The 21,361-nt window shown below is 35.8% G+C and overlaps 1 protein-coding gene across 13 annotated transcripts in view; it reads right to left on the minus strand.

Annotated features, from left to right (window-relative positions):
- The window catches only part of DMD (dystrophin), a 2,282,798-nt gene that overhangs the window by 674,580 nt on the left and 1,586,857 nt on the right, over positions 1 to 21,361 (minus strand). For all 13 annotated transcript variants that reach the window (XM_032285804.1, XM_032285805.1, XM_032285797.1 and 10 more), the window contains one exon: positions 153 to 385. In XM_032285804.1, the coding sequence (XP_032141695.1) occupies positions 153 to 385 (233 nt within the window). The remainder of the gene's footprint in view (positions 1 to 152; positions 386 to 21,361) is intronic.

The following is a 21,361-nucleotide window of genomic DNA, read 5'->3' on the forward strand; positions in this document are numbered from 1 at the left end:
ACTTAGGCTGAATAGAGAGAGTAATGTGTTTTCTGATAAAGAAACAGTTGCTTAAGAACTGGTGGGAAATATTCTAGGAGAGTAAAGTGATTAGTGGGAAATCTTCATTTTAAAGGAAAACTTCTGCCAAATTTTATCTTTTTTTCTCATACCTTCTGCTTGATGATCATCTCGTTGATATCCTCAAGGTCACCCACCATCACCCTCTGTGATTTTATAACTCGATCAAGCAGAGAAAGCCATTCGGTAAGTTCTGTCCAAGCCCGGTTGAAATCTGCCAGAGCAGGTACCTCCAACATCAAGGAAGATGGCATTTCTAGTTTGGAGATGGTGGTTTCCTTAGTAACCACAGGTTGTGTCACCAGAGTAACAGTCTGACTAGAAGCTAAAATATTTTGGGTTGTTTGCAAAAAGGAAAAAAGAAGAAAAAGAAAAATTAGAAACACAAGCGAAAGAGTCAATTTCAATAACAGTAAGTCAAATTTAATTGAAGAGTAACAATTTGAGCCAAATTCTTATTCATGACATTATGTATCTTTTTCTAGCAATGTGGATACTTTGTTTAGCAATACATGGTAGAAAATTTAAAGATTCAACCTTTTCATTAATATACACTTAGCAATTTTTTAAAAATGATTTTGTTCATTCTCATGCCTGGACAAGTAATTTAATTTAAATAAGCCTTCTCAATAATAATAATATACATTGTGGAAGTGGTAAAGAAAACAAAAGTTTTCAATCCTTGCCAGGGCAATATATTTTACTTGTGTTATTATTATTATTATTATTCAAGAAATAAAAGGCAAAACAGGATTGGATAAGATCTTCTTTCTGACTTATGATTTCCTTGAATAGGAAGTAAATTACTTTGGAGCTGGACCCTAGGGAAATCAAAGTTAATAAAATGTTCTTGTCTTAGCTCTGTAGTTTATACTGGGAGCAGTTTATCATTTTTTTGTAAATTTCAGATTGTTAGTATAGTGACTAACAGTGAAAAAAAATCCAAGGTACAACATTTTTTAAAAAATGAGAGCTAGTAGTTTTACTATTTAGACATGAAACACTGTTTCAAAGTCCTTAAATAAATCTTAATACTAACAGTATTAGACACTGTAGAGTAAGTCAGCTTATGATAACGGTTAAGATGTATAGTCCTAGAATTCAAACGCCTGGGAGACAATCCTGTGTCTGCCTTAGGAACTCTAGGACCTTGGTTAAGTCACATAACTTCTCCAAGTTTCAGTTCTTCTCAGTAAAAGAGGAATAATAATAGGGTAAATGCCAAAAGGGTAGTGTAGATTCAATGAGTAGTACAAGCAATGCATGTATGACAATGCCAGAAATAGCAACATAATCATCACAACAACATTATTACAGCGCCTGACACTAGTAGGTAATTAATAATGTTATTAGATATTACTGTTTTTATAAACACTTGGCTAATAAGAAACACAGTGATGAACAACTGTGGTGAGAAGCTGGAGATAAAGCCCCAAAATGTGAGATATTTGGGGAATGGTGAGTCAAAGGTGTATGTGTGGCCTTATATTGATTGAAGAGGGCTGAACTTCCTGGTGTAGATTGATGCTAAATATCAACACACAGCTGGGTTATCAGAGGTGAGTGATGAGGGGAAGGAATGCTTAATCGAGTTCATAGACAATGGTCTCAGGAGCATAATATAACCAGGAGACTGGTGGCAAAATTATTGGACTATGTAGTTTGGAATAAAAAGTTTCAAGGAAAGCTGCAAAAGACATCTCAATGGGAAACTCAGAGGCATGGACAACCAGGGAACTATTCTAAGAACATAAAAGAAAAATGAGATGTTGAATTTTTGTTCTGAGGTAGCCATTCATTAATTTTCATGGCTATGTAACTGTGCTTTTAAGTTTGTCTCCTCATTAGAGAAGAAGATGAGTAGAATGGAAGAATATTTCTTACCTCTCAAGCTTCTCAGGGACACCAACAATTTTCTATGAATGAAGGAACTAATCTTGATCAATGCAGACAGAAAAAAGATAGTGTTGTAAGTGTCAGAGAGAATTAAAAAATTTATGTCAAGAAATACTGATTGAAAGGAGTAACACTGAGGCAATAAAGAACATTTCAAAGCTATCTGACAACTCTGAGACTCTTTCTAGAAAGAATTAAACATAATGTAAAGAAGGAATAGCGTTTTGTGTCACAGTACAGGAGAAGAAATCATGGAAGCAAACAAGATCTAGAAATCTTAAATGGGATTCCAGGAAAGGCGCTAAATCTCCAGAGAGAATGCATGCGTGAGGATGAAAAGAGAGCTAAATTAAAATATCACTGTAGGAGCTAACTGCAGAACACCAGGATGACTGGCAAATGTAGACGGAGTATTTCTGAAATAGATACACAATGTATACTGAGGCAATATACAGCAGTTTAGAAGGATTTCAAGCTTATGGGAAGTGTCAGAAAATGCTTTTTAAAAAAGTGACTTATTGAAAATTTGACCGTCAAATGAGAGCAGAAACAAGAGATTTTTTTTTTTTCTCCAGACTCGCTTCTGACCATGAAGGAAGTACCTAATGAAGTGGAAATGATCACGTCATATTAAATTTCAACAGAGTGAAGGATGAGAAACTAGAAAATTATCAGACTTCAAGAAGCAGACTACTATTTCCTGAAAAGTATGTTTGAGGAAGGAAGGAAGGAAGGAAGGAAGGAAGGAAGGAAGGAAGGAAGGAAGGAAGGAAGGAAGGAAGGAAGGAAGGAAGGAAGGAAGGAAAGAAGTCAGTCAAGCAATGAGTGAGGAACAGAGGAAGTCAGGCAGTGAGGGAGGGAGGGAGGGAGAAAGGAAAGAAGGGACGGAGGGAGGGAATCTATTGAAAAGCAAAGCCAGGGCCTGAGACTCAAAAAGGGAGAATAATTCATGATGACATAATATGCCACTGGGACGATAAATTAGCTGAAGCATATTCAGAGAAAGATGGAGAAGTCTAGCAATCAGCCATCTCTGTGCCAGTCATGGGCACATAATCCCATCTATAGACCCATCAGGCCAGTATTTCTGGTCTTCTCTCCTCCAGCATTCACCACCTGAAGAACATCTGTACACTGATGGGAAAGGGAGAGGAAACCTTATCAGCCTTTCTCACTACTCTATCTCTTGCATCTTGCACATGTCCTGGAGTATAGGAGGTGCTCCACTGACTCCCTTTGAATCTTAAAAAAAGTCTCTGCTTTCTGCGCATGGCTAGCCAGTTTTCCCAGTAGCTGGGGAGAGATAGCAAGGGGAGAGATGCCAGATGTAGGTGATGGGGAGGAAGGCAGCAAATCACACTGCCACGTGTGTACCTATGCAACAATGTTGCATGTTCTTCACATGTACCCCAAAACCTAAAATACAATAAAATAAATAAATGGGAAAAAAAACTCAATGTGCAGTAAGCTCTTTAGTGAACTTAGAGGTCTTCTACATACAGTGAGTATTAAATTTAACAACCACCTATTAGAATGAAAGAATGGAGGCTAGAACACAAAACAAGCCTAGGTTTTTACTAGTTAGGTGATTTTAGATATTTTCACAAGAAGAACATAATGGAGGAAGACCCACTGCTGGGGGAAGACAATGAAAAGTCAAATATTAAAGAGAGAAAATATAGTAAGTCAATTTATTTGCCCCCAAGCCCACACACATACATCTTTTTCTATTGGAGGGAGAAAAGCAGGAAATAGCTCTGAATCTGAAAGCAGAGTATAGAATATTTAGGCTTTCTAGGACCAGACTATTGGATTTGAATCCTTGCTCTATAATTTTTTTAGCTGTGTAACTTTAGTTAGGTGACTTAACCTTGCTAAATCTCCATTTACTCCTCTGTAAAATAGTGATTACAACAGTACTTCCTTCATAGACAATTGGCCTTACTATTTACTAAATAGACAATCTTGGAAAAGTAAAGAGATTGGAGGCATGTTGAGGTAAGGAATTATACACCTGCTAAACTCAACATCCTGACCCTCAAGAGTTTTCACCTGTGTAACTCTGAAAACAGTACCAATCTAATGCAATTGTGCTACGGATTTTATGACATGATACATGTAAGTCACCTCCTAGGATTGTTCTTACTGTATGTAGACTGTGGATTTTTTCCTTCTCCTTTTCCCTGCGTTTCTCACACAATGGTTATTGGCTCTGCATCTCCTACATTCGTATAAGCTCTGGACTCCGAACCAGACTTCACACTCCAGCCTCATCTTCCTCCATTCTTCCCAGGCTCATCCACACCCATGTCTATTCTGCAACCTGTCATGAGTACAGGCTGTTTCAAACTCTTGTGTCATTTCACACACTTTCTATATTTCCTGAAAACTTTTCTCTTGTGTTTCCAGAATAAATCTCATTTTCTCTTCAAATGTCAACTCTAGATCTCTATGGTTTGGGGAGGACCAGAATAAGAAGTGTGTAACTAACATGTCTCTATGAAGAACAGAATTACACCTTTCTTTTGGGTCTGAAACATTTTTAGCTTTTAACGTGTTCTTACTTAAATCTAGTTATCACTAGGATGGACAAAATCTTGTACCACTATTAGGTTTTGGAGGATTTTAAAAATTTGCCTAGAGGATAGCCGATAGTAGTTGAGAGCTGGATTCTAAAGTCAAAAATTTGGGGTCTCAAGGAATATACTTTATTTTTTATTTTATTTATTTATTTTTGAGACCGAGTTTCACTCTTGTTGCCCAGGCTGGAGTGCAATGGCACGATCTCGGCTCACTGCAACCTCTGCCTTTTGGGTTCAAGCGACTCTCTTGCCTCAGCCTCCTGAGTAGCTGGGATTACAGGCATGTGTCACTATGCCCAGCTAATTTTGTTTTTTTAATACAGATGGGGTTTCTCCATGTTGGTCAGGCTGATCTTGAACTCCCGAACTCAGGTGATCTGCCTGCCTTGGCCTCCCAAAGTGCAGGGATTACACGCATAAGCCACAAAGCCAGGCTTACACTTTAAAACATAAAGTAGTAAGAGGCTAATCTTCATCTACCTCTCATATATTCTGTTCAGAAAAACATTACTTTGATTCACATTGATTCATACTGCACTTTTAGATGCCTTTACCTTTAGCTAACAAATATGAGGTTCTTTTTTTACACTTTGTCATGGTACTAGAAATATATGCAAATCACCTTTTTCAGTAAAGTGTAGGCTGGTCAGATCTGTTAGTGGTTTTGCAGAGTCTGAATATCATGTTCATAGTTCTAAGAGTCAGACAGGGATATATTGTTGTGCCAATGATATTTTCTGTTAACTTGATATTTTAAAAGACTAAAAAAGGACTTTTTTTCCTGAGAGTGCCTGAACCCATAATCTAGAATGGATAAAGAGTTAGGATATATAAATTATTACATATAATTTTCAGTGATATTCTGGGATGGTTCTCTAGTTGTCATCCCTAAGGAACATGGGAAATGGCTTCCCCTCCAGCTGGTGGAAATCCTTTCCTCTGTACCCTATTTAATCTTAACCCCAAGTATGATCATTGTGCCTGGACATCCACCCCTTGCCTTATTCCCCTATCTTGGATTATAAGAAGCTGGCTTTGGGATTAGCTGCTTCAGATCTCTGCCTCTCTAACCACCTCAGAGACTAAGGGTATTCTTCTCATGTCCATTGGAGGAATTGTCTTTTCCCACCTAGGGTCCTTACTGAAAATAGTCTTTCTAATGTTATGCTATTAAACATCCCTCCAGTAACAGATCTGGGTGGGTTTTGTTTGTTTTTTTGCTCAATCACCTTATGCCAGAACCAGATGTATTACAATGTACAAAATTAAACTGTATATCTAGGTAGACAGATAGATACACACATTGTATGGGTGTGTGTGTGTGTGTGTGTGTGTGTGTGTGTGTGTGTGTGTTTGGTGTGTGTGTGTGATGTATGGAGGGAGAGTGACACAGACACACAGAGAGAGAGAGCAAGAGAGAGAGAGCATCTGGATAATCTGAGGAAATACTATGTAGCATAATGCCTTTCTCATGCATTCATCAGAAAATTAAAATGACTCTACTAAAATTGTGGTTTTCTCTCCATATTTAAGCAGACAGAAAATCAAGCTCAAAATACCTGAAATGAATTAAGTCTGGCACACCAGAATGGTAGCATGAATAACAGTAGGTGTAATATACTATTGCAAACTACAGCTTTGCTCTGAGTATTTTGTTAATTAAAAGGTGTTGGCTTTAGAAAGGAACTCTTATTTTTTTCAAGTGTTTGAAGAACATTTCTCTATTCTGAAAATTTAATTGGTTTCAGGGGTACTTGATTAGTCAGACTAACAGCTTTACTTAGAGCTTTAAAGGAGCTACTAAATCTTTTAAAACACATACACAATGTGTTTGGCATATTTCCTCTGAAGTATTCAGAGGCGGTTTTCCTGTAATTCACAGGTCTCCTTTGGTTGATAAGAAAGAAAGAAGCGCATATTCTATTTCTAATTTTGTTCTATGAATGTGGGTAACTTTTTTTTGTTTGCTTTATTTTTATATTTGAAAAATCACTCAATGTACAAAACTGTAAGTTATTGGACTCACATTAACAATTATATGAGGGAATATCTAAAAAGTGCTGTTAAATATTCCCTTCCTCCTCATCATTCTGTGTCAACAGAAGACAGCAATGTTATATGTGGTCAAACTGCATTACTGTTTAAGACTATGGGGTATCAAAAAGATTGTTAGCTCCTTCCATCTCACCAGTAGATAAAATAACTCTCCTCCATGTAAGCAACATTGGAGAATATTTGCTTTTTGAATATTTAAAAGGATGGCATGTGGATTCATGAATTACGAAAGAGTTCAAGAGTATTTCTTAACAAAATTAGAAATCACATCCAGATTCTAAGAAAGAACAACCTATTGTGTAGGTGAGGAAAAATCTCACCCCTTCCCTCTAAATATTTACAGTCTGCACATAAAAGTCGGAAAACTAGAAACAAACACTATGACACATAAACACATATTTTTGTCTGCATTTTTTTCTGTCTCTCTTAAGAGTAAATAAAATATATGACTCATCTATCATCAGTAATTCTCATTTTAGAACAATAAATGCTTGTACTATACATAGGCAAGGCCAGAGAACCAGAACTCAAGGATTCATGATAAACATTTGTATTTTTAGATTAAAAAAACATGTTAAGTTTGGGAGCCATAGATTTTTAAATTTTAATAGTGCTATTCTCTTACATTTTAAAAGATTCTTTCTTGATACTAAAAATATAATCCAAATAAATATTTGCTACTACTTATAAGTAAGATAAATTACCACCAACACTGCCATCACCCCCATCATTTACTCAGTGATTATGTGCCAGGCAAGGTTCTTCATAAACCCTCTTTAATTTCGTCTTTACCAAACAATCTTCAGGGTAGGAATTATCATCACCCTTTTACCAAGGTAACAAAACTTGTTCAGGATCTCACATTAACAAGTGATGTTTCCAAGAGAAGACAATGTGCTTAACCACTGCACATACTTCTAAGAATCATGTGACATCAGGTATCTTTCCTACATGTGTCATTCAATATGTAAAAATTATTCATCACTCAAATACTTTTGACTCTAAGAGCTATAGCTTATAATATAGGGAACCCATGAAATATATGTAATATCCATTTTAATTTGGGAAATAGGATCATTTGATATAGCTACAAAAACATGGATTGTAACAATCAAGTACATCTAGCATCCACTCAAAACTTAAATATTATCCTTGAGAAATATCTCCAACCTGACTTTAAACATATATCCTTCCTTCACTATTTGAATAAAGAAATAATCCTTGCCTTTTCCTGTTTTAGTTTGCATCATCTAAGTGCCCTTCTATTACCAACATTATATGAATTCATCCTACATACGCTCAGTGAAAAGCAGGGTTTCTCAATCTCAGCACTACAGACATTTTGTCCCAGATAATTCTTTGTTGTGAATGGCTGTCCTGTGCATTATAGGATCAGGATTGCTTGTCAGTATCCCTGGCCAGAGCTCCCTCCTACATGTACAACCAAAAATATCTCCTGACATTACTAAATGTCTCCTGAGGAAAGAAAAACTGTTTATGGTGGATAATGTCTCCATTTAAAGAGTTTTCCGTCTTTCCCCAGCCACCTACCACTCATATAGCTGCTTAGAATTTTTGCTGGACATCATTTACGCCTGTCCAAGTTTGTTTTTTCTCATTCCTCAGAAGTATAAATTAAGAGAAATTGTTAAGGGCTTCTTTTACCCACATGATATTATTCAGGCACTGAAGAAACAGTAAACCACAAACCTATTGCTGCCAAGGAATTATAAATAATATTACATAGGAAGTATCTTAGTGACAAAAATGACAGTATCTCTGCTACAGAGTAGATGTCCACAGATAATCTTCTTGCATTTACACTTTTGTCAGTAGATATTCCAGATCCTCCCATCAAGAGCCATAGTCTATTTCTCCACTCCTTGACTATGGATTGGTCAAGTGACTTGTTTCAGCTAACGAAGTATCAGCAAACGTGACACAAACAGAGGCTCAAAGATACTTGGGTGTTGGCTGGGCACAGTGGCTTACTCCTGTAATCCCAGCACTTTGGGTGTCCAAGGCAGGTGGATCACCTGAGATCGGGAGTTTGAGACCAGCCTGACCAACACGGAGAAACCCCGTCTCTATTAAAAATACAAAAAATTAGCCTGGTGTGGTAGTGCATGCCTATAATCCCAGCTGCTGGGGAGGCTGAAGCAGGAGAATGGCTTGAATCCAGTGGGCGGAGGTTGCAGTGAGCTGAGATCATGCTATTACATTCCAGCCTGGGCAACCAGAGTGAAACTCCATCTCAAAAAAAAAAAAAAAAGCTTGGATGTTGGGCTGTGATTGGAACTCTTCCACCACTATGAAACTATGCTAGCCTGATAAATAATTACAAGCAAGTGATCCTGTCACCCACACTGTCTCAACTTATAAAAAAATGTTATACCAGACATGTGAATGCCACATGTGGTCATCAACTACCAGCTGCCCATGAGTACCTGAATGAGCACGGGTGAGTCCAGCAAAAGAACCACCTTGATGAACCAAGCCCCAAGCAGTCTCAAGAATCAAGAACTTAAAAAAAATATTCTGAGTATTTACATTTGGGGTAGATTGTTACACAGCAATAGATGGCTGATACAGCCTCCATTTTTACCTATTAAATGCTTTTATGCAAAACAGGATTTAAAATTCTCTTCCTATTGCCACAGAAATTAAAAGAAAAATGCTTATCCAGCAGAGAGAACACATCTGGGAAAGTGAGAGTCTTTAAGTTAAAATGTGGAATGGAATTCCACAGAGAATGGAAGATTCACATAGTCAATGTATAATGCCAATAAATTAGGCAGGCAGCATTTGACAAGATAGCTGAAGAAAGTAACAGTTTTAGCAGAAATTCACTGTTAATGCATGCAGAGCTTTGTATACGAAAAAAAGTAGAGTATGTAATAATAAGAGCCAAGAAGTAGGCAGCCCAGTGCAGAAGATAAGGGAAGAAAAAGCCAGATGAAACCATAATAAACACCATGCTGTTGATGAAGGGTGATCATCAATTCCAAAACTGGTTTCAGAATAAAATCCGTATAACCATTTGAGCCTAACCAGCTAGAGAACATTGCATAGTTCTTATTACAGAAAATACACTGCCATTCTACAAAAATTCTGAGCACCTTAAAAAGTTCCTCAATTAAATAATTTATTCTTATTTGGATTTGTTTATTGGATTGTTTTTAATAGAGTTTCTCCTACCTGAATATTAGAGACAAGACTCTGCAGTGAAAGCTGAGCAAAATGAGGTAAGCAGTGTTCTCTACAGAATTCAGCCTAAGCCACTTATTTGTTTGGGAGAGTTACATTTTTATGCGAAGTAGCAAACTAACTAGCAATGTGTTTTGAAAGTTGTTATATAATGAATAAGATCCGCTACCACGTGTCAGGCCCTCAAAAGTCTCATCCACCAGAGGAGATGATAAGCTATTTGATGTAAGTATTAAAATAATCTCTTCCTTCTTCACAAAACCAAAGGTCTGACAAATAACAGGGTCTCAATCAAAATTTGTTGTTTTCACAATTAGAATCAGGTGCAAGTGCAATGTACTAAGCAGAGTCCTTAAGTGTAATCTCTCTCTCTCTCACTAAATATATATATATATATATATATATATATACACACACACACATATATACATGCATATATATATATACATATATACATAGTCTAAATATATTCAGAGAGAGACAGATAAGTTATATAAATTAATATTAAATAGAGTTCTATAACTCTGATTCACAGTTTCCTCAGAGTTTCAATCCAGAATTTCATCAGGCAGAAAAAGAGGAACCATTAGCTGCAATGTAAATGGAACAGTATTAAACAGTGTTAAAATGTAGACTGTTTTGGTTCAAATCAATAATAATATATTTGCACAAAATTTGGACAGCATAAAAATGCCTTTTTAGTAATTTTCTCCATTGGTTCCTCACCATACCACTCTGGTGTGGACAGGGAAAACATGATTATTATCAATTTATAGAACAGGAAACTAAATTCAGATAAATGAGAATACTTTTTCAAGATCAGCATTTAGTAAATTAGCTGAAAGGTTCTGAGCATTCTGTATTTTAATAAAAAAGGCTCTGAGGTGAGTAATTAATAAGGAATTCATCAAAAATAAATAACTGATTTTAAAACAGGCAAGGATTTAAGTACACATTTCTCCAAAGAAAATATATAAACAGCCAACAAGCATCTGAAAAGATGCTCAGCATCATCAATCATCAGGGAAATGCAAATGAAAAATAAAAATCACAATGAGATATTACCTGACAACCATGAGGATGACCATGATCATAAACAGAAAATAACATATGTTGGTAAGGATGTAGAAAAACTGAAACACTTCTGCATTGTTTATGGGAACGTAAAAAGGTGTAGCCACTATGGAAAACAGTATGGAGGTTTCTCAAAAAATAAAAATAGAATTATTATATAATGCAGCATTCCCATTTCTGGGTATATAGATGGTCCTCAACTTACTGAGGTCTAACTTGTGACTTTTGGTCTTTACAATGGTGTGAAAGCAATATGCATTCGATAAGAAACAGTACTTCAAATTTTAAATTTTGATCTTTTCTAGGGCTACTAACATGCAGTATGATTCGCTCTTCTGTGATACTGGGTTGCAGCAGTAAGCTGAATCTTCCATTAAACCACATCATCATGAGGATAAATAATTGATACTGTGCTATGTACTGTGTTGCCAGATGATTTTGACCAGATGAGGCTAATCTACATGTTCTGATCGTATTTAAAGTAGGCCAGGCTAAGCTATGATGTTTGGCAGGTTAAGTATATTAAATAAATTTTTGACATGGTACTTCCAACTTATGATGGGCTGATTGCGACGTAATCCCAGTATAAATTGATGCGCATCTGTATATCCAAAAGAATTAAAAACAGCATCTTAAAGAGATATTTGCATACTCATATTTACTGTGGCAGTATTCACAATAGCCAAAAATTGAAGTAACTAAAATGTCCACTGATTGAAAAAAGGATTTTAAAACGTGGTATAGGACACAATGGAATATTTCTCAGCCACACACAAAAAAGAAATCCTTTCATATGCTACAACATGGGTGCACTTTGAAGACATTATGCTAAGTGAAGTAAGCCAGTAATAAAATGACAGCTATTGCATGCTTCCCTTTATATGATGTATGTAAAGCAGTCAAACTCTTTAGAAACAGAAAGTAGAATGGTCATTGCCAGTGCTGGAGTATAGGGAACAAAGGGAGCTCTTCAATGGGTTTGGAATTTTGGATTTGCGAGATGAAAACATTCTAGAGATCTGTTGAATAACATTGTGCATATAGTTAACACTACCATTTTGTACACATAAAATGGTTAAGCTGGCAAATTTTGTATTATGTGGTTTTTGTTTTTAAAACACATTTTTTATTATAATTTAAGTTCTGGGACACATTTGCAGAACGTGCAGGTTTGTTAATCGGTATACACATGCCATAGTGGTTTGCTGCATCCATCACCCCATCATCTACATTAGGTATTTCTCCTAATGCTATCCCTCCCCATCCCTCTACCCCCAACAGGCTGCAGTGGGTGATGTTTCCCACCCTGTGTCCATGTGTTCTCATTATTCAACACCCACTTATGGGTGAGAGCATGTGGCATTTGTTTTTTCTGTTCTTGTGTTAGTTTGCCGAAAATGATGTTTTCCAGCTTCATCCATGTCCCTGCAAAGGACATAAAATCATTTTTATGGCTGCACAGTATTCCATGGTATATATGTGCTACATTTTCTTTATCCAGTCTATTATTGATGGGCATTTGGGTTGGTTCCAAGTCTTTGCTATCGTGAATAGTGCTGCAATAAACATATATGTGCATGCATCTTTACAGTAGAATAATTTATAATCCTTTGGGTATATACCCAGTAATGGGATTGCTGGGTCAAATTGTATTTCTAGTTCTAGATCCTTGAGGAATCGCCACAGTGTCTTCCACAATCATTGAAATAATTTACATTCCCAACCAACAGTGTAAAAGTGTTCCTATTTCTCCACATCCTCTCCAACATCTGTTGTTTCCTGACTTTTTAATGATTGCTATTCTAAATCGCATGAGATGAAATCTCATTGTGGTTTTGCTTTGCATTTTTCTAATGACCAGTGATGATGAGCTTTTTTCATATGTTTGTTGGCTGCATAAACGTCTTCTTTTGAGAAGTGTCTGTTCATATCCCTCGCCTACTTTTTGATGGGGCTGTTTGTTTTCTTCTTGTAAATTTGATTACACCACATATCTTTTTAAAAGAGGGAATTCACAGACCAGGCAAATTGTGGACTTTTTAAAACCCCTCTTCTGAGTTAAGGAGATTTGAAAGAGATTTTTTGAGTACTATAATAAATATCATCCTATAAATTCCAACAGTTCTGATTTATTAAAGCCCAGTAGAAAATGATTGATTTATTTTATGTCCTCACTACTCCTACTTGCATCCTCATTGCAATCTTTGTGGGGTAAGCAGAATATGGCAGTACCTGTCTGTAATGGATGCTGTAATGCCTCATCAAGATCCTCTTCTGGAGTAGATGCACCCATACCACAATATTATTCCTAGTATTTGTGGTGTCGGTGAATCTACTCCAGAATAATAATAACTGCAAAGGATCACAGCTGCATTTCTCCCTGGTGCCTGCTCTTGGCTAGTACAGAGTTACAAAAGTCCCAGCTCATTTGCTTCAATTTGGGAGAACTTCAAAAGACTACCCAGCTCCAGTGTCCCTGAGGTGGAAGCCTCAGTAGCAACTGCATTGTGGATGAGCTTTTTCTCTGCCGAATACTGCCTCCCTCACTTCCTTATAAATAAGCAACAATTCTTCTTAATAAATTTTATGTGTGCAACTTTTTGTCTCAGAGACTCCAAGGAATCTCATCTATGACACCATATCTCTGGTCTATATACATAATAGTTTATTTTTAATACATATAAGCAATATGATATTTCCAGGCATTCAATAATGGAATATTTTCTAAAGTTAATTATAGGCCAGGTACAGTGGCTCATGCTTGTAATTCCAGCACTTTGGGAGGCCAAGGTGGGTGGATCACCTGAGGTTAGAAGTTCAAGACCAGCCTGACCAAGATGGTGAAACCCCATCTTTACTAAAGAAATTACAAAATTAGCCAGGCATGGTGGCGCATGCCTGTAATTCCAGCTACTTGGGAGGCTGAGGCAGGAGAATTGCTTGAACCTGCGAGGCAGAGGTCACAGTGAGCTAAGATCATACCATTGCACTCTAATCTGGGAGACAGAGCAACACTTGGTTTCCAAAAAATAAAAAGTTAATTATTTATTAGTATCACATGTTATACAATTCAACTGAATGCTCTAAAACATGACAAAAAGTATGCAGAGGATTATTTGTATATTTATTGTTTAAGGGTTTACAAAATCGTTTTCTAATCCTTGGTTATATTTGAGTTTCAATATATCATCAGAGTTGCTATTTCTTAAGTGAAATATGAACACTTCCTGTAACTAAAACACCAATGAGCTTGCAAATTCAAATACTGAGGTCTTGAACTCTGTCTCCCTAATGATCTTGGAAATGTAACTGCTTTCTTAAGTTGCTTTGAAGTGACTGTGTTGAGCTTACTTGGGTTTTAAAGGCCTGGGTCAGTAAACATGTTATGAATTGCAGATATGGAAAACACACCAACTGAAATAATGATACCAGCTACATCAAAATCAATTCATGTTTTTATTTAACTTGCGGAAAAGCACACTATGCCCAGATGTGCAATAACTATCAACCATACAAAAGAAATCAAAACCGAGGGTAGAAAACAGTTAATACTTAGGTAGGAAAAATTCCTTGTTACAAGCACAAAAATAAAATTTTGATGTTTGTTTCTTTAAGACATCCCTGGCAAACCATGTCAAATTCTTTTTGCAAGTATGAAAGGTAATCATAAATAAAACATTGTTTCAGTGGTTTTAAATTATGTTATTGAAACAGCAACGCTCCTCAGAGCACTAGCATGACAGTTTTGATGCACATACCTCCTATTGCTTTGGACTTGAATCTCATTGTCTTAATCCTTTTGATGAATGGACCTAAAATTAAGAGTGTAAAGTGCACATGGAAAAGCTGTGAGCCCACAGCAAATGGTTTCTGAAGTAGAAACATATCCAACTTAGTTTATTCAAAAAGATCTGTGAAGTCGTACTGTTACAGAGTTGCTTCATTCTGAACTTATCTTTTGCTGTTTACAAAGGGGAAATCCCGTCAGATCAGGGTTAAAATAATCCCTTTTTAAACAGTCAGTAAATCATATTTAAACCTTGTTTGCACTCATACTTTTTCCATGATGGCATTGTTTTATATAAAATACATGGTTTCAACCTTGTTAAATTTGTTAGAACTCCTTTTGTGTCCTAATGTATGATCTACCCTGAAGACTATTTCCTGTGCACTTGAGAAGGATGTGTATTCTTCTGCTGTTAGATGGAATGCACTCTACATGGCTGTTAGGTCTATTTAAAGCATAAAGTCCAATGCATTCTTATTGATTTTTTTAATGTGGATTTTCTGTCTATTGTTGAAATTGGGGTTAGAAGTCCCCTACTATTACCGCATTGTAGTTTATCTCTTTCTTTAGATTACTTTATATTTGCTTTATATATTCATGTGCTCCAATATTGGGTGCATATATATTTACAATTGTTATACCCCCTTGATGGATTGAGCCTTTTTCATTATATAATGACATTCTTTATGTCTTTTTACAGTTTTTTTTATTTTAAAGACAGCCTATTCTGTCTGATAGAAGTATGGCTATCCTCATTTTCTTTTGGTTTCCAATTACATGGAAACCAAAACATCTTTTTCTATCTCTCCTCTTTCAGTCAACATGTATTCTAAAAGGTGAAGTGAGTCTCTTAGGGGCAGCATGTAGTTGAGTCTTGTTGTCTTAATGTCCATTTGGCCACTCTATATCTTTAGATTGGTGAATTTAATCCATTTACATTCACAGTAATTATTGATGGGTAGAAATTTACTACGCCATTTAAAAAGTTGTTTTCTGATTGCTTTATAGATCCTTTGGTCTATATTCCTTTTTTGTTGTTGTTGTCATCTTTTATGGTTTTATGGTTTTGTTTAGTACTGTACTTTGGTTCTTTATTTTTACATTTGTATATCTACTATAGGTTTTTCCTTTACTTTTGCTACTATAGGCTTTTGCTTTTTTTTTTTCTTTAACATCTTATATAAGGGTATTTTTAAACTGGTAATAACTTAACTTTGATTACATACAAAACTTGACACATTTACTTCCCTAATCCACATTTTATAATTTCAGTGTCACAACGTACATCTTTTTTATAATTTGTCACTTTTAACCAATTATAGCTATAGTTGTTTTTAGTAGAGATCACCCAAATTTTGCATTTAAAAATAGTACTTGAAAATAAACCTTAAAATGAAGTTATATTTAAGATTCAACTATTCCAAGGTAAAGATAATTACAAAGTCCAGAATAGAAAATCATGCTATTTTTTCATTAGTAGGAAAATAATAATACTTTTATTTGTTATTATTATACTTAAATATTATAAAATAATAATACTTAAATAATCATACTTTTCCCCAAGATATGTAGGTAATAACTAAAAGTAAAATGTATTTCCTCTACTCTTAAATTACAGTCTACATTAATCCATTATTTTAAAACAAAAAGATATAAAGGGAGAAAATTTTTATCAAGTTATATGTTACAGACTCTCCAGCTTATTGCATGAAATTCAATCAGATAAAAGAAGTCAAATAAACCTAATTGAAACAGCATTAACTCCCATCTAGGGTTTATCAAACTATAGAAAACAGAAAGGAAAGGAATTATACATCTTGAGAATCATAATTACTAACTATTGATGGAAACTAAATATATGTGTATAATTTTGAATTAGTAAGATTCTTCATTTTTGCCCTGTACTATGCTAGAAAGAATGAAAAAAATGTCACTAAAGCTCTGTTTCCTACTTTTGTACTACCTCAAACCCATGATAATGCTATACTTAATAACTGTTTCTACTTAGAAATTGTTAGATGATCATTGTGATTTTAATACCTAACGTATATTTTCTGTGGAATACAGGAACTGAACAGAAGCAAAGAGCTAGGTATAAAGATCAATTTCTAAAGAGAAAGTAGGGTCAATTTATTCTTGGAGCATCACATTCCCATTCAATGTGATGAAAAACTGGAATTGAAGGGCATATGGGTTGAAGTTATCAGAGATTGTATTGCTAAAATGGATAATCTTCCCCTATTTACAATGGGAGCCTGTGGCTACCAAAATTAGGTGACTTGAATAGATAAAACCATAACAAGTCTGGATATTTTCATGCATCTCTTTCCAAAATGATATTTCAGTGATTAAAGAATCAGGCTTATTATAATGATAAAAATAAGTAAATTATTTATAAAAATATAAGTTATCAAAACTTAATTTTCAGTGCTATGTAAATATATGTTATAGTAACTTGAGAAGATTTCAGGAAAGTTAATTTATACTATACATCTGAAACCATAGATGCTACATCTGGTAATATTAAGTTGGGAAGGGATTTATCTGGGAAAGCCTCATCATTTATCAATTAAAGAAACCAAGGCACAAAATGTTGAATAATTTGCCCAAGACCCCCAACCCTAGCCATCAAGAGAACAAATGAGAACTAGATCCCAGGTTTATTAATTCCCAATCCAGTGATCTTTTAACAGTGCCTTGTTTAAAGTATCATGAGCATGCCCCTGAAATATTAAAAATGTTACAAGCTTCTGTATAATAACTATATATCTAGCATGCACAGATTGAGAAAAATAGTGACAAAATCAACTTATTCTGAATTCAGTAATATTGTAATATGATTTCACATTTTATTAATTGCAGTAGCATTTATGTCACTTTAAAAATATCTACTGTGGCTCACACCTGTAATCCCAGTACTTTGGGAGGCTGAGGTGGGCAGATCATGAGGTTGAGATCGAGACCATCCTGGCCAACATGGTGAAACCCTATCTCTACTAAAAAATACAAAAATTAGCTGGGCACGGTGTCATGCTTCTGTAGTCCCAGCTACTAGGGAGGCTGAGGCAGGAGAATTGCTTCAACCCGGGAGGGGGAGATTGCAGTGAGCCAAGATTGTGCCCCTGTACTCCAGCCTGGCACCTGGAGACAGAGCAAGACTCTGTCTCAAAAAAAAAATAAAATAAAATAAAATAAAATCGACTACATGTGATTCAAAGACAACACTTGAGGTGGTTGTGGATTTGAGAATGTCTGTCAATAGTTCTGAGAAATTTTAGCTATATCCAGCCCATGGGTTGAGAACTTCTATAATGTTGGTCTCTGCCTTACAACATTACTCTTACCAAATGTCTTTGAAAGTTATATTCCTTACCCTTATAGTTGATTTCAGTTTCAGCGTTGCCAAACAATGATATCGCAATCATGTGGCAATGGGTTCTGTCATAGATATAAAATATCTACATTTTCTAAATAGTTTATTATTTTGTATAAATTAGAACAGACTTAAGGTTGTCAGTATAAGAGTACTCTCACTTTCCAGTGTGCTTTCCTGAATGAGAGAGAGGGCACAGTCAGAACTAGTGTGCTTGAATTTTGCTGTTTTACTTCACTCACCTTTATGTATCTGTAACCTCTAACATGAATATCTTGAAGCAAGTAAGTGAAATATCGCCAACGTCTGTGATGATATCGGTAGGATAGGGATGGGGGAGGGGGAAACAAAGGTTGAAAAATGCCATACAAGCATATCCAATACCTGAATTCTCCTCTACTTAACTTATAGAAAGTGATTTCCCATTGTTTACCCCAAAAGTACACAGTGTCAAACTAGCCAGTCTCTTCATGTAATACTCAATATGCTTTCATTCTTTACAAAATAAATGTATCCTTGCTGTTTCTTAGACTTAAGAATCTTTTGTGCCTATTTTATTCTTTACTCATCTCTAATGATCACAGTCTTCTGTGAAGTCTTTGTTGACAACTCTAGTTAACCCATATAGTCATCTTTCCAAACTCCTATATTGATTTCAGTCTTATGTACAGTCTCTGAGTCTTTGATACATATTTCTTTATATTGTTGTTTGCTATTTCAGCTGTAAAATTCTAGAATTGGAAGGAAATTATGGAAATTTCAATGTTGAACTTTAAAATCTGTCTCCTTTGAGCACTGTAAATCTTAGACTGAAATGCTTTACATATAATTTTGTAGATGCTCAATGTTCTCAAGAGGTATGTTCAAGAGTCTTTGCAAATCAAAAGCAGATGTCTATCATCTGATAGGCTTACTTAGGAGTTAAGGGATTTATCTCTGCCCAATAGTTTCTTGGTGCATGAAATTAGTACTGGAGGGCTTCGTTACATATTAGAACCACCAAATTACCCAATAGGATAAATGCTGTTAAACACATTAGAAATCACTACATATCATGGACCTTCAGAAAGTAATTTTTTATCACTTCATATTAGTTATTTAGCTTAGGACAATGCTTTACGATTTCCTATTTAGATTATGAGAAATGCTGCATCTCATTTTAAAAATTATTTCTTAGTATATTACATCATTCTGATTATTTGCACTAAAGCAACATCTTCCAAACATAAACAAGTGTTCAAAATATGTTCTACCATTCGAAATCAGCATGGTGACTGTATTTTTACTTAAAACATTTTCCAAAAAGAAATAATGGGTTCACGCACAAGAAAGCTTTTCTGTTGTGTTTTTGATAGTATGAATTTAATCTAACAGAATAGCTTGCATTTAAGTACTATTACTGAATACTTAGTAACTTAGTTAAAGGGTTTATACCTATTTAGTAATGAAGCAGAGTATTTCCCAGGCCCCTTTGTGGGACTCCTAACAGGGGTGCCTCATTTACTTAGCCCATTGCTCTCAACTCCTCACTGAAGGTAGCATGCAAGTGAATGAGGTAGGAACTGGAGAGTATAAGTGATGGCGCAGCATCCAGGTGGAGGGGCTTACAACCCCTGAAGCCGGAGTGGGTGTGTTACAGTGCTCTTTTAGTTCTGCCATCCTAGGACAGCTTAAGTGTTAACATTTCCATGGGCCCTTTGTCTTTTTGTGAGGCAGCTGCCCTGCACCAGCAAGGGCAAAAGGCCTTTTTTTATCCACACTTGTGGCTCCTGAGCTCTTATCCAGCATCTGGGAAAAATGAGGTCACATGAACAAATTGAAGGATTGTAAATGTGAGGGATTTTGTTGCTAATGACAGTGGCTCTCAGTAGGAAGGGGAGCTGAAAAGGGGATGTGGGGGGCAAATAATCTTCCCCCGAAGTCCAGGCATCTCCAGTCAGATTCTTCCCTAAAGTTACATCGTCAGGCTGTTCCTCTGAGGTCAAGCCACTTCTCTCTGACGTCCAGCTATAGTCCCATTTACCAGCTGAGTCTGGGGTTTTTATAGGTGCAGGATGGGGTGGGGTGGGGCCGTGGGTGGTTTACAAAAAGGCAACATTTAGAGTAGAAAACAGGGATATCAGTTCTCACTTTGAGCTGCAGTTTCAGGCTTTTTGGCTTGAGGGTGGGGTTTTTGCTGGAGACCCACTCTTTTCTGCCTAGAGGTTCTCTGCCTCCTGCCCCATCAGTAAGAGAGATGTGTAAATGCATATATTGATACAGATGCTCCTCGACTTAAAATGGGATTATGTCCTGATAAACCTATCATAAGTTGAAAACATCATAAATCGAAAAATGCAATTAATACACCTAACCTACTGAACATCATTGCTTAGCCTAGCCTACTTTCAACATGCTCAGAACACTTACATAAGCCTATAGTTGGGCAAAATAATCTAACAAAGCCTATTTTATTAAAGGTGTAGAGTATCTCATGTAATTTATTGAATATTGTATTGGACATGAAAAGCAGAATGGTTGTATGAGCACTTGAAGTATGATTTCTACTGAGTGCCTATCACTTTCACACCATCGTAAAATAAAATCCTAAGTCCAAGCATTGTAAATCAAAACATTGTTAAGTTGGGACCCTCTGTATGTTTCCATAATTCTCAGGCCCTTAAAAAAGGAGGTAATTGAGGTATTCTTATTTTTATTAAACATTGAACATATTTGCTAACAAAGGAAAATTATATTCAGAGAAATCAACACTTACCCTTGTATTACATAGGAAGTACTAAAAGCTTTACTCTTTAGAGTTAAATGCTAAGAAATTTAGACTGGTATAGGTTATATACAACTTCTCCTGACAATTCTATATTTTGAAAAAAGAATTTTAACACTGTATTTTCTGAAACTATAGCACAGTTGGATGGGCTTAGACTAAAACAAGGGTAAGGGAAGTGATGTTAAAATTGATTGAAGGTTATAGTATATGCCTAAAATCTTGGACATCATTAATAAATCTCAGTCTACTAGGACTTACTGCTCTATTCATATCCTTTCTGGAAGATAAACTACCTCAAAATTCAGGACCCAATAGTAATATACTATTATTGCAGAGTTGCCATGAAACATTCCTGGAGCTGTAATCAGGGTGATTGAGAGGAGCACGAAATGCTGAAAAGTGGATGTGACCAGGGAATGGCTTAGCTGTTTGCCAGTGTAAAAAATAACTTGATATCAACATTAAGCAGCAGCTGAAGAATCTTTTAATAGTTTAGGTAGTTTTTTGAAATCCTTCAGTTATGTTTCACCAATTAAATTATTAAGAACCTCTCATGTAGC

The sequence above is a fragment of the Sapajus apella genome, unplaced genomic scaffold (assembly GCF_009761245.1).
Source record: "Sapajus apella isolate SASKATOON/1434 unplaced genomic scaffold, GSC_monkey_1.0 scaffold17, whole genome shotgun sequence".
NCBI lineage: Eukaryota > Metazoa > Chordata > Mammalia > Primates > Cebidae > Sapajus > Sapajus apella.